This window comes from Opisthocomus hoazin, chromosome 22 (assembly GCF_030867145.1).
Source record: "Opisthocomus hoazin isolate bOpiHoa1 chromosome 22, bOpiHoa1.hap1, whole genome shotgun sequence".
NCBI classification, from domain to species: Eukaryota; Metazoa; Chordata; class Aves; order Opisthocomiformes; family Opisthocomidae; genus Opisthocomus; species Opisthocomus hoazin.
Genome location: NC_134435.1, coordinates 2,038,597 through 2,052,171, shown reverse-complemented (window position 1 = coordinate 2,052,171; position 13,575 = coordinate 2,038,597). Strand labels below are relative to the sequence as shown.

At 51.0% G+C, this 13,575-nt stretch overlaps 1 protein-coding gene across 1 annotated transcript in view; it reads left to right on the top strand.

Annotated features, from left to right (window-relative positions):
• The first annotated feature begins 2,589 nt into the window (after nt 1-2,589).
• Nucleotides 2,590-13,575, top strand: part of LOC104327512 (organic cation/carnitine transporter 2) — a 30,230-nt gene continuing 19,244 nt past the window's right edge. Inside the window, exons 1-2 of the mRNA XM_075441517.1 lie at nt 2,590-3,170; nt 11,664-11,767. Of these exons, the coding sequence (XP_075297632.1) occupies nt 2,778-3,170; nt 11,664-11,767 (497 nt within the window). The 5' untranslated portion in view covers nt 2,590-2,777. The remainder of the gene's footprint in view (nt 3,171-11,663; nt 11,768-13,575) is intronic.

Here is a 13,575-nt window from a genome sequence, read left to right as displayed (position 1 = left end):
TCCTGCAAGGCTCCGACCCGGGGACAGGAGGGAAGCACTGGCTGGATCGCTCCCGCTGACCGCAGGCGCTGTTGAATTGCCTCGTCCGTCCCCTCTGCCGCGTTTCCTTGGGTCTCTCGGGGCAGCCCTTGACCCGCAGCTGGCTTTGTGGATCTGCTCGAGCGCATAGGAAACTGCAGTAACTGTCACTTGCCAACTTCTGTCTTCACAGTTACAAAAAAGCTCGCTGGCATTGTATAACCTACTTTCTGTGTGGATTGTAATTGAGGAATGAAGTCTCCTAACTTCAGCGCTTTGTGGAAAGAAGGTTAAAGAAGTAATTTGAAATGTATTTAGCACGGAGAAAGTGTGAAAACAAACCCCCAAAATAAGCTCTTCCACAAATAAGCCCCTCCACACAGGCAGACTGTTACGGTAGTACAGTTTTTCTGGCTTTCAGGTGGTTCAATCCTGACTCTGCAATCCTGCAAAGCCCCCGACGCACACCCTGGCCAGGCTGGGGGATGATTTTCAGGTTGAATTTTGTCCTTTTCCCACCTTTGAGATTTTTCACAGTTGTGCAATTCCAACATGGAACGAAAGCTCTTTTTAAATACAAACACTCAAAAATGCTGTAAAAGGTATCCATTTGGCTTCTGTCAATTTGAGCTGGAGAAAATATCAGCCAGAAAAAGCCTTATGGAGAGCAAAGCCAAATTCTGCAGTGACAGTTACACAGCTTAACTGAGCTCTGTGGGAGACACGATCTTCCTGACAGTGCCACTAGCTAAGGAACCGGGATTTTTGGCCTAATAATAGAATATGACTTATTACATTTATTGGTTGTCGAACACACAGTACATGTTCCCTCAGAAAACAGCGTCATGGTCAGCAAAACCTTTTCACAGCGGCTGAAGGGGGGACGATGGCAGTTGTGGGAAGGCGCTGCTGCAGACGGAAGCAAGGTGAGGAACCGTCTGACACTTGGACTTGCAGAAAGCTGCCTGCCTTTCGTCGCGGGAAAAGCAGAACGATTGGCGAAGGCTCTCAGCTCCACACATGGCAACGACCCAAACCGCGGTCTCACCGAGGAACCCCGGGCCGGTTCACTCGTAGCGGGTAGCTAAGCCCTGGGGGCTGCAGGCCACTGCATGATGATTCTCGTCCCCAAAATTTGGGTTCATTTACCTGGCGTGCAGGACGCCAATACACACACAGAGCAGAGGTATTTTGTTGTGTACCAGCGCAGACAGGCGTGTCTATCCCGAGCCAGCACCCCTCATTCACAAATCAACAGTTATTTATACACTCAACATTACCATGTTCATCTTCCTAATACATGGTTATTCTATTAGATGATTGGTTAAAGTCTCTTCGTCCAGCATGTAAATTAGTATGCATGCTCAGTTTCTTCGTCCTTTGAGCCTGGGGTATAACCGGGGTAGGTGGTCCAGGAGCCGGTGGTCGCCATCTCCCCTGACAAATGCCAAAACACAGGTCACGAGGGCAAAGTCAATCTCGGCAGCTTGTCATGGCTCGTTAGCTGTTCCTACGATCCATCACTCGCTGGCTCCACTTTGGACAGGCACATCCTTCTCACCAAACAATAACACATTACTCCAAATCCTGTTTCTTTGTTTCACTAAACCTAGTATAGTTAATTTTAAACTTTCAAGATTACAAAACGTTTAACTGTGATAAATGTAGGGCTTTACAAATACGCCTGCAGCAGCGACAGCCTGATTCATGCATAGAATCAGGGAATGGTTTGGGTTGGAAGGGACCTCAAAGATCATCTGGTTCCACCCCCCCTGCCATCAGCAGGGACCCCTTCCACCAGACCAGGGTGCTCAGAGCTCCATCCAACCTGGCCTTGAGCCGTGCCAGGGAGGGGGCAGCCACAGCTTCTCTGGGCAACCTGGGCCAGGGCCTCAGCACCTTCATGGGGAAGAATTTCTTCCCAGTATCTCATCTAAATCTGCCCTCTTTTAGTTTAGAGCTGTTCCCCCTTGTCCTATCACTGCACCCCCTTGTGCAAAGCCCCTCTCCATCCTTCCTGCAGCCCCTCCAGGCACTGGCAGCTGCTCTAAGGTCACCCTGGAGCCTTCTCTTCTCCAGGCTGAACAGCCCCAGCTCCCTCAGCCTGTCCTCGGAGGAGAGGTGCTCCAGCCCTCCAGTTATCACTTCACGTTTTGATTCCCCTTTTCATCCCTCCGTGTAGCAATCCGGTTCACCTCAAGCCCTGCTCCTGAACCGTTTGGGCAGTAAATACGAGATCTGACGCCGGCGTTACCGGTCAGCTCCCAACACGGAGTCCCCGGGGGGGGGGGGGGGAAGGACATGCCGCCCGGCCGGCCCCCTCCAGCCGCCGCTGGCGAACGTAAGCCCGAGGCGCCGGGCCTGGGCCCTCCCGCCAGCCCCCCGGGGCCGCCTCAGCCTCCCGGGGCCGCCTCAGCCCCCCGCGGCCGCCTCAGCCCCCCGCGGCCGCCTCAGCCTCCCGGGGCCGCCTCAGCCCAGCGGCCGCGCCCCCACCGCGCCTCCCGCGCGGGCGCGCGAAGGGCATGCCGGGAGCCGCCGCGCCGGCTGAGGCGGCCGGGCCGGCCCGTGGCGGTACCGGTAGCGACGGCGGCTCGCCGGCAGCGCCCGGCCCCACCTGAGGGCCCTCCGCCTGCAAACCCCACCCCCGGCCGCTCCCCCCGCCGGCGAGGCCCGGCCCATGGCTCGGCGCTCGGCCGGCCGCTGCCTCCCCGCTCCAGACGGGCCGGCCAGGTAGCGGCGGCCCGCGGCTCGGCCCCGCCATGCGCGACTACGAGGAGGTGACCGCCTTCCTGGGCGAGTGGGGCCGCTTCCAGCGCCTCGTCTTCTTCCTCCTCAGCGCCAGCATCGTCCCCAACGGCTTCAACGGCCTCTCCATCATCTTCCTCGCCGGGACCCCCGAGCACCGGTGCGCCCTGCCCGGCGGGGCCAACCTGAGCGGGGAGTGGCGGGAGGCCAGCATCCCGCTGGAGCTGCGGGGCGGCCGGGCCGAGCCGAGCCGCTGCCGCCGCTACCGCCTGCCCGCCCTCGCCAACTTCTCGGCGCTGGGCCTGCGGCCGGGCTCCGACGTGGAGCTGGGCTCGCTGGAGCAGGAGCCGTGCCGGGACGGCTGGGAGTACGGCCGCGACGTCTACCTCTCCACCATCGTCACCGAGGTGCGGGGAACGGGCGGGGGACGGGTGGAGGGAGGGTCTCCTCGCAGCGGGGCTTCTCCCGCCGCTTTCCCCTGGGCGAGGGTCCCTGCCCGGCTGTCGCCCCGCTTGGCTTTGGGACCTGCTGTTGGCTTCCACCGGCCAACGGGCTGCCAGCCTGGCTCCGAGCGGAGCACGTTCCCTTCGCCAGCGCGGGGTGGGTACGGTCACCGCTTCACAGAGTCCGTCTGGTCCCGGTCCCGGGCTTGGAGCGAGGGGCAGCACGGGGACCACGGGTTCAGCTTGCCCCGTGAGGGATCAAAGGTTTGTCTGATGAAAGGCGGTAGTAGTCACCCCGAGCTGCGCGAGGCGCGGCGGTTGGGGAGCCCCGGTTTGATGCTGTGTCCCGAAGGACCCTCGACGCACCTCTGCTTTGGTCGTGCCCGCTGCTTTGCTCGCCCGCCGGCGCGGGTCAGTTCTCCCTGCTCCGAGTCGGGTTCTCCCTGCTCCGAGTCGGGTTCTCCCTGCTCCGATGCACCCCTCGAGTCACGTCTGGGCAGGGCGACCGAGCAGGGTTGACGCTCGTCCGTTGTTCCTCTTGTTCCAGGTGAAAGCTGTGCAGACCCGCAGGCGATGGGTGGCTTAAGATACAAGGAAATGGATTTTCAGGAGTACTTGAATTTCCAAACGTGCACGGTTTTATTTTATTTCAGAAGGCTTGCGAGCCGTTTGCACCGTCCCATCGGCTGTTTGTGCCTGTGGACAAGTTTTACAGAGCTGGAACTGTATTTGCCTTTATTCCTTGCTTTGCAAAATGGGTTGTGGTGGGTGTTTGGCAGGTGGTGGGTGTTTGGGTGGTGATGGGTGTGAGTACTTAAGGACTGTAAGCTGGTCTGAGCAGAGAAATCTTCCTCAGGAGGAGGACTGGGTTGAGGAACGGAGCGTGGGAGAGGAGCCGTGACAGCACGGGGAGGCGTGGGAATGGTGACACTGGAGTTGTTGGAAGCTTCCCTTGGACACGCACAGCGGCAGGGGCTTGAGTGATGCTGACAAGTGGCGCGAGGCATTGCCTCACCTATTGCTAAAGAACTGCTGTCTTCCTCGAGAGGAGAGCCGCCCTGAGTGCCTGGAGCCTGGCCGTTGCGGGAAGGCGCTGTGGCGAGGGGCTGAGGCACTGGTGGGGCAGTTGGCATCTTCTCGGGGCAGCCCCGTTCACGGGTGGACACAGGGGTTTTGTTCCGAGTGCCTTGCTGTAGCGCTTGGCCTGGCTTGAGGCATGATTTCAGCCAGTGCTCTGGGGAGCTGCTTTGCTGAGCTTTGGCTTGGTGTGAATTAAAATGTCTCAAGCTATCGGAGTATCGTCCGGGAGTCTTTTAATCTGTACGGAACAGGCGCTGTTACCGTTTTGCTGAGACTCGCCAGCAGCTCTGGCCTTTGTCTGTGTGGTTTGGCAGATGTTGTGGGGCTGTGGGAGGTCAGGTTCGTCTGCCCAGGCGTCACGCGCTGAGACGGTATTTTGCTTTTTCCTTTAATATTAATGCTTCTGAGGGAGTTTTGCAAGAGCTGTGCCCTTTCACATACTTACAGGTTTTCAGTGTTGAACTTGTTTAATTTCTTGGCTTGGTGCTGCTGCTTTTATGATTCACTAATCTTGTGTTTGGTTGCATATCTCTAACTTGTTGAATAATCATGAGGACCTTTGTCCCAGATTTCCGTAGCCAACACTGGGAGGGGGAAGGGGGAATTTTTTTTTAAGAACGCTTTTTGCTGAATCTCTCGTGACTCTGGAGAGGGCCCTTATTTATGGTTCTGCTTTTCAGGGGAGACTTAAAACATTTGCTTCCCTCTCATTTGGAGAGAGACTTCCTTTTCTCACACAGACTAACAACGGAGGGTTGTTACTCGCCAGCCTGCAGCATTTAACCAGCTCCCGTGTAACCATATCCCTTTCTGTCTTTTGCTTTTTGAAGTGCTGTAGCTCAGGGGATAAGAAAGGCTTTGCTTTGGCTCAGGAAGCCATCTGTGTCATTCTGATTCCTCCGTAAGTCCCATAAAAAAGCATGTAGGAGTAATAAATGTTTGTGTGTGGTAGTAAAAGGAGTAAAACCAGTGGTAATTAAGGGAAGAGGCTAACTTCTGCCAGTCAGTATCTGTTATGGGGCTACACTGAATAGCTGGGCATGGAATTGAGCAGTGGAGTTACTGAGAGCGTGAGCGGACTAGAAATACGATATAATGAGAAGATGTTAGATGATACAGCGGTCAAAACATTTTAGTTGGTACGGGAGTAATTCTTACATACTGAAGCATAAATAGACACTGAATTTTGTATACGCATACTCATCCTCAACTTCTAAAAATGTGTTGCGTTGTTCATCAGTTTGAAATCAGTTCAGTGCAGGTGGTGTGCTCCAGAGCTGCATGTTTTGTGCCTGTTGTGCTCTTCACAAGCTTCAGGGCCTGCCTGGCTTTTGCAGAGGGAGGATGCGCGTGGTGGGAACGGCCAAGTGTCCTGAGGCTCGGTGCGGGGCTGGCACTCTGGGTCCTCTGCGGACGTGCAGGGAGAGAGAATTAGCAAATATTAGGGCCCTGAGGTTTCCATTGCTTTTACCCCACCCCAGGGATGCAAGTGCCCTGCTGAGCTGTCAGGCCGCTGTCCCTGGAGTGGGTTATGCCAGACCTTCAAGAAACCAGCGGAGACTGCAGTGGTGGCATCTGGAATGGCACAAGTGGGTCCTGTGGTACTGCTGTTCGACTGGAGGTTGGACAGTTCACTTGGCTGGAAGGCAGAGGGATGTGTTGTTTTGTTTTACTAAAATAAAAATGTGGGCTCGTGCTGGACATTGTGATTTCCACAGGCTCTTCTAAGAGTGGAGGCAGCAGCTGAAGTGTAAATCAAGCCTGTGTCATTCAGGTTCACTCTTGACCTCTTCAGTCATGTTAGTGCACTGGCCTCCTAGATGAGAAGTCACCTCCATTGTGTTTCATCTTTTAAAATCACTGCATCCTCTTTCCTGCTGTAGATGAATATCTGCTAATTTTTCTGGCTGAAGTTCGTATTGACAACTTCTCCGCCCCAGGAGCTGATAAACCTATGGAAAGACCATTAGGTGATTTGCAGGTACAAAATCTTAGTAGTCTTGTCAGAAGAAGGAAAATAAGTCTCGTTTTCATTTAATAAGTAAATATGAATGGCTGACAGATGTACGAAAGTACTTCTAAAGTGCTGAGGTTTTCAAGGTGTGATTTAAGAAGCACATAATGCAGGACTCTTCAGAGTTGTACAAGTACGGACATTTCTGACCTTGCAACAGAAAATAGGTTGGTGTTAGGAAAGAAGGATAGGCCTGCGGTTGATGTCGTTAAAATGGAAGCAGCGCTCCTTCAGAGGTCCCATGGACAATTGGTGATGGGGCAGTGTTCCCATTGTGCTGCCTTTACTTTCAGGTTAAAACTCAGCTCACGTTTCTCAGTTTCTGATGTCAGTTGCCTGTTGCCCTTTTCTCCAGCCGTCTGAAAACAGTGATGTATGGGCAAGAGTTCAGTTCCTGCACTGGAATTATAAAATATTTGGCACTTTCCTTCCTGTTCTATGCAAGTTTTACCTGTGTAAATATTTGAAATAACTACAAGGGGAGAAATTGAGCAGAATGTATATTTTACAGATAGAGACTTCTGTTTACGTTTAGATAATAAACTTTAATGTAACATCTAGAACTTCTGAGTATTTGGAATATACAAATGTATTGTCAGAGGAAAGTGTGTTTAATAATACTCATAGCTCTCAAGTAAGCAGAGAGAATATTTATAGGAGTATAAATAAGACCAGATTCTGAATCGAAGGTCATAAGTACTCAATTGTGAGACTGCGAGATTTTTTTTTAAGGACCTGCCTCTACTTGCAGAGAGAAGCAAGTGGTAGCAGAGAGTGCAGTATATTGGATTAGCTTCAAAAATTCTTGCTGATGTGTGGATTTCAAAAGGAAAATATTAGCACATGGGACTATCCCATTTCATTTTTCAGTTATGTGTGTTATTCACAGCAAGAGAAGAAAACAGTTTAAAAAAAAAAAAAAAAAAGATGGAGTGGGAGGACCCAATATATTGTAGCTATAAAAATTCCTTTTCCTATACGGTTCCTCATTATATGGTAGGGGTGTAACTGAGTAAAGCTCTCAAAGTTTTTAGTATTTGTCGTAGGTGATCTTTGTTCAGGGCTGTAGTAATGGCTTTAGGGAAGCGCCAGTGCTCCTGCGGTGGAACAGTTCTCGATAATCTGAGAAACACGCTTTTCTCAAGCGAGGTCCTAAAGGACGGTGTTGATGGCCCTGCAGCTACTTCTGTAACTTTGCAAACATATTTGGTGGTGGTGTGTATTTGGTGGTGGTATGTGTTTGTTTGCTGTGATGCTGAGATTGTATTGCAAGAACTTTTCATGTTTTGAGACGCTCCCCTATAATTAGGCTTGCAATTTCCATGTTATGATGCGTTAAAAACATTGGGCAAATGTTATGCTCAAAGCAGATAGGGATCTTGTTATTAGAAGCTAGGATGTTGTTATTCCTCTTACAACATCTCGTAAGAGATGACAAAATTACGGTGAAGGTGAAGCAGGAGAAGGGATCTGCGTCGGTGCCTGGATGAGAGCCATCGCAGGCTGGAGTGTCAGTAATCTGGGAAGTGCCCGCTCTCCTTTCCAGGCCGGTGGGGTTCGGCAAGCGCAGTCGATGCAGGGCCTGCACGCAGGAGGTTGGTCTTTACCCCCAGGGTTTTGAAGTTCTTGGAGAACGTAGAGGAAGGCTGTTTTTCGCTGGTGGTGTGGCAGTATCTTCAGCTGGACTTGTGGCGTCCTCGCTGCCTAAACTTGCCGTGTGATTTTAGTTTGATACCGTCATTTTATGCTTCCAATGTTGTTCCGTTGTTTGCTGTTTAAAGAATTCAAGTATTTCATCTAGGGCCTGAATTCCGTTCTAATTGTGGCTTGCGTGAAAATTGTAGGGTACTGTTCTTTTTGGATAGAGGTGTTATATTAATGTTCAGTTTAATGTTGGAAAGGCATAAGACAATACAGGAAACACCAGTCTGGCCAGACTGACACTGGCACTAAGCACGCGCTTCCACCTCTGCTGCTCAGGGTGATTCCAGCTAAACCTGCCCTAAAGCTTCTTGTGCGGGCTGTGTTGTGATAAAAGGCTGGAAGGTAATAAAATGTGGTTGGGGAGGGTCTTGCGTTTGGGGCTGGGAGGAGGTCTGAGGGAGCAGATTAGGTTTTTTTATTCTTCTCGGTTTTGTAACTGGGCTTGCCTCATAGCAAGGGATTTGGGGTTGTGGTTCCAGGTAGCTGGCTTGCTGTGTAAGAGATGAAGCAGAACTTGGGAGAGTGCTCTCCTAAAGAGTTGCTAAAGTGATGACCCTAAATACCTAGGACTGTTTCATACTCTGGCCCTGAACCTGAGCTCGAGAAGCCACTGCTTTCCCTCGTGGGGTCCCCCTGCCCTCTCCCCCAGGCTGTCCACATTTTCTGGCCATCTCCATAGCCTGTTCTCCTTGCCCCAGCCCCTCTTCCCACCTGTCCTCGCCAGCGGCTGGTGTCAGCCAGGAATCCTTTATGGAAGGACATCTCTCACCGCGCATCTCGCCTCCGGTGCGTAAGCGATTGCTGCTGCTAGGTGTGAGGCTGCTGACGAAGGCATCGCCCTGACCCGATGAATTGTTCCAGAAGTAGCTACAGCCCAAAGCATCTGCAAGCTGTTTGGGGAAGAAGATGAGTTTAAACTGCAACAGAAGATGTCTTCTATTAAAGTTATAACAATATTGAGTGAGAATGCCCTGTGCCATGCCTTGAGCGTTGGCTACCAGTGTTCAGGAGCTCAGTGCTTTGCCACATCAGCAGCTGCTCTTTGAAACAAAGCTGAAATGTTTTACTTCTCTTTGGAGCCCAGATACCTTGCTGAGGTTAACCTTATCTCATTCATTGGGGCAAAGGCCGTTACAGCTGGCAGGCCAACTCAAAGGATACTAAGAAGTGAAAATAGCACGTGATTTTGGAGCACTGGGTCACGGTATGCTGTGTCCGAACAGCCCGGCCAGCGGCAGGATTCAATCAGTAACTACTCCGGGGACACTCGCTCTTTGCAGAGCTGGTCTTCTAACAGCGAGGCATCAGTGGCTTCTGCTTGGACAACACACAGCTGAGGGCAGGGTACGGTTGCAGAGTGGTTCTGGGAGGCTGATGCCACCATCACTGACAAGCGATATAGTAGACCTGGTTGGTGAGTCATTAAAAAGTTGAAGACTTCAGTGTTCGTTTAGCAGGGCAAGGGGTAACAGACCTTAAAGTCCCTTTGTTCGGATCGTGGTGCATCTGTGGAGTCGGTAAGTAACTGGTATTGCACAACCAAGGTAGTTTTCCCTTGGAAGTTTGATACTGAAGTTCACTTCGATGCCTGGTTCAAGTGATCTTCACGTAACAGCTCCTACCATTGCTTTTAATAAAGTGGACAGAAAAACAAGCTGGTAATCATTGCCACATTTTAAGGAGCGAAATGTTTCCACCTGCCCATGCAAGAAGCTTTTGGCAGAGCAGTACAACACATTTGAATACCGTGAACTTTTCCGAGCAGTGTCTCTGCCTCGGTGGTCTGAAACAAATGTTTGTTACTTTTTTTGTTTTTCTTCCCCATGAGGGTGGTGAGGCCCTGGCCCAGGCTGCCCAGAGAAGCTGTGGCTGCCCCCTCCCTGGTAGGGCTCAAGGCCAGGTTGGATGGAGCTCTGAGCACCCTGGTCTGGTGGAAGGGGTCCCTGCTGATGGCAGGAGGGTTGGAACCAGAAGATCTTTAAGGTCCCTCCCAACCCAAACCATGCTATGATTCTACTGGGCACAGGCGTGCCGGTGTGCGGAAAGCCGAGCGTCGCGCAGCCGCGTGCCAAAGTGCAGAGCGGAAGGTGGGTGAAACGAGGCGATGAACTCGCAAGCACAGGGGGGTCAGCTGGAAAACGGTGACTTATTTAGTAATGACGGACTATAAATCACCAAGCGAGGTGTTTGGCTAGTTAGATTTTAGTTCTGTTACTGAAGATGTCTGGCTCCAGGAGCTGATACAAAGAAGATTCTTTGTGAGTAGGCGAGTCTTTATTAATGCAGGATTTGTACTGGGAGTGGATTGGTTTTCCTGCTGAGGGTCAGCATGTGAAAGCATATGATAACCACCGAAACCTTTGGCCTATATAAATTCAGTAACAGTCATTTGCTGTGTATTTCCAAGGTGCCAGACACATTTTCCTGGAGCTTCCTGGCTCAGCTGGCCTCTGTGGTCATCATGGAATTGCTCAAACTTCCTATAATCGATAATGAAGTACACCTTTTGTCAAGTAAATACGGATTTAATTATAAATGTTAATTACAGTTATTAATCTAAAAGATATTGATAATTACAGTTCAGTTAAATCCCTTACATGAGTGGCACAAATTTGTTAGCACGTTAGAAAGCTGAGATTCTGAAAGGCACCTCCATAACGGTGCGCGGTTGATGGTGGGGGGGGTTTGCTGGAGCACTGCGTTGGCTGGGAAGGTTTGGGGGCATGAGCACAAGGATCATGTCCTGGCAGGACGGGATTGCTCCGGGAGCTCCGCCAGTCCCAGCGCAGCAGTGAGGCATCCCTGCTGGGTTTTGTCCTTTCTGCTAATATTTATGCACTTTTTCCCACCCAGATAACCAAAATAAAAGGAAGGCTCCTTCAATAATAGCTGTTGGTATAGGTACAAAAATAACACGAGTGCTATTTCAAAAACATCAGACTGGAGTGGGTAGGAGATTGGAAACTATGGCAGTCTTTATTTAATAAATATCTTGTTTTCTTTCTCTTTTTTTTGTTTTCATTTTGGAATTTTTGGTTTGTTTGATATATATTTTAATCTGTATTCCAAAGATTGTAATTTACATTAGTTAGGTTCCCAGTGAGCAGTGAACAGTCTCCAGTCTCTCTAAACCATATTAAAAGGTAATAAATGAGGAGGCATTTTGTTCTATATTTGTTTGTATAATGCAATTTCTCTTAAATTAGAAATGTGAAATTTTAACGACAAACTTTACCGTATGCAGGGAAAATCAAATTTGGGGTCTATTCTCACTCCTTCCAAAGCCAGCAGAGCTGCAGCAGTTTAGGGGGCTGCAGAGCCTTTGAAAGGGAGCCGAACCCCGTGTGCTGGGAAATTGTGAGCTGCCGTCCCTCACGTGCGTGCAGGGGATGCCGGAGCCGTCCCCGGCGTGAGGAAAGCCGCACGGGTTGCACCGGACGGTAGGGCTGGGGCCTGGGGCGGGCAGCCTTTGCCCGCTGCTGCCCAGCCTCCCTTGCCGTTGTCTTCCCAGAGCTGCGTCTTGCAGTAGGTTCATAACTCGCTGCTCCTGCGGCCGTTTTCTCTCCAAAGGGTACATTTTCACCCGGGCTCAGGCAGACGTTTAGGAGGGAGGGGAAATCCTGTTTATTAGAAGATTTCCATGTTCTCTCTCCCTGCAGTGGGATCTCGTGTGTGACAACGACTGGAAGGGACCCCTGAGCACCTCCCTGTTCTTCGTGGGCGTCCTGCTTGGATCTTTCATATCAGGACAGCTCTCAGACAAGTAAAGTATATACACCAGAGCTGCTGGCTCTTTCTTTGATGCTGTTTTCTAAGCAATTCTTGCATGTGAAATTTCCTGTAAGTGTCTTATTGCAACCACTAACGTGTCTTTGTTCTGTGGCTGGCTGAATGTGCACAGAGCGTATAGAGTAAACGTCCTGAACCAGAACAGAACGTTACAAAGCTTGTTAGTGGGTGTTATCCTTATCTGTTTGTTTTTTCTGTGAAATCACTTCTGGAGCAAACTGTTTTTGTGCCAGAGAACAGGTATAGGAGATAAGTTTCATCTGGAAAAATCAGGTCGGTGACGTTCTCTTCTAATTACTTTGGACTGTGTTCAGAGAGATCCTTGAGGCTTGTTTTGCTTTTTTTGAGGTCAAATTTAAAATTCTCTTTTTGTAAATGCCCATAGTTTCTCTTCCTCATCATCAAATGCAGCGTTTAAGTCTGATGATCTGCATTTCTGGAAGCTGCAAAGCGTGAATGCTGTTCAGCTGTACTCCAGAGAAGCAAGGCCTTCTTGTTATCAATGCAAACATTAAAAAAAAAAAAATAGTACACTTGTTTTTTGTGACATTGACAGTTATTTGGTTTTTTTTAAGCTCAGTTTTTCTGATTCTCTCCCTGGGATTTGTTGTGCAATGCCTTGTGTGCTGTCTTCCCAGTTCCCGGGGAACAATATGTGGTCCTCTAATTTGCTGATTCGCTTGCAGCGTTTCTGTTTCTTTGACTCATAATCCCTGTGCAACAAATCTTGTAGCATCATTCAGGGCCTTTGCATGGTTTCCTGCTCGTCAGGTTGGACCACTCTTTAGCTTGGAGGCAGCGATCCTTGAAAATCAGCCAGCTCTCCTGGACTTCTCTCCAGAGCCATATGCCGTGGGATTTTTCCAAGCAGATCCCTGGTCAGGCCAGTGTTTGCTCTCCCTATGAACCTGCCTTCTGCCTCGTTCTTCCCCTCACGATCCCGCGCTTCACCATCCTACATCCGCAAACAGTTCTCCCTTGTTTGCAAGCACGAGGTCTGGCAGCGTCTCCCTTTGTCGGCTCCTCAGTCAGCTGCGTTGGGAACTCACTGTTGATGCACTCCAGAAACCTCCTGGGCCTCGTCTTCCCCGCAGGTGTTGGAGTGGTTGAAGTCCCCCATGATGGCCAGTGCCTTTGAGCACAAGGCTTCCAGAGGCTGTGTGAAGCAGGCCTGGTTTACTCCTTTCTGATCAGGTCAACCAGCGTTGGTGTGCCTGCTAATCCTGACCCATAAGCTCTCGGCTGGCTTGTTGTCTGGCCCTGGGCAGAGCTCCATGCCTTCCAGCTGCTCTCCTGTGCGAGGGGCCATTTCCCCCCTTCGCCGTGGGCAGTCTCCCACCACTTCATCCCAGTGCTGCTGCAGGGCTGGGGTGCTTCATCCAAAAGAGCTCCCAGCCCCTCATCTGCTGCAAGGATGCCGAGTGCCTTCCATGGTATGGGGACTATGGAGTCCAGCGGAGGGCTACGAGGATGGTGAGGGGACTGGAGCATCTCCCCTACGAGGAGAGGTTGAGGGAACTGGGCTTGTTCAGCCTGAAGAAGAGAAGGCTGCGAGGGGACCTTATAAATGCCTACAAATATCTGAAGGGTGGGTGTCAGGAGGATGGGGCCAAGCTCTTTTCAGTGGTGCCCAGTGACAGGACAAGGGGCAATGGGCACAAACTGAGGCAGAGGAAGTTCCGTCTGAACATGAGGAAGAACTTCTTCCCTCTGAGGGTGACGGAGCCCTGGCCCAGGCTGCCCAGTGAGGCTGTGGAGTCTCCTTCTCTGGAGATATTCAAG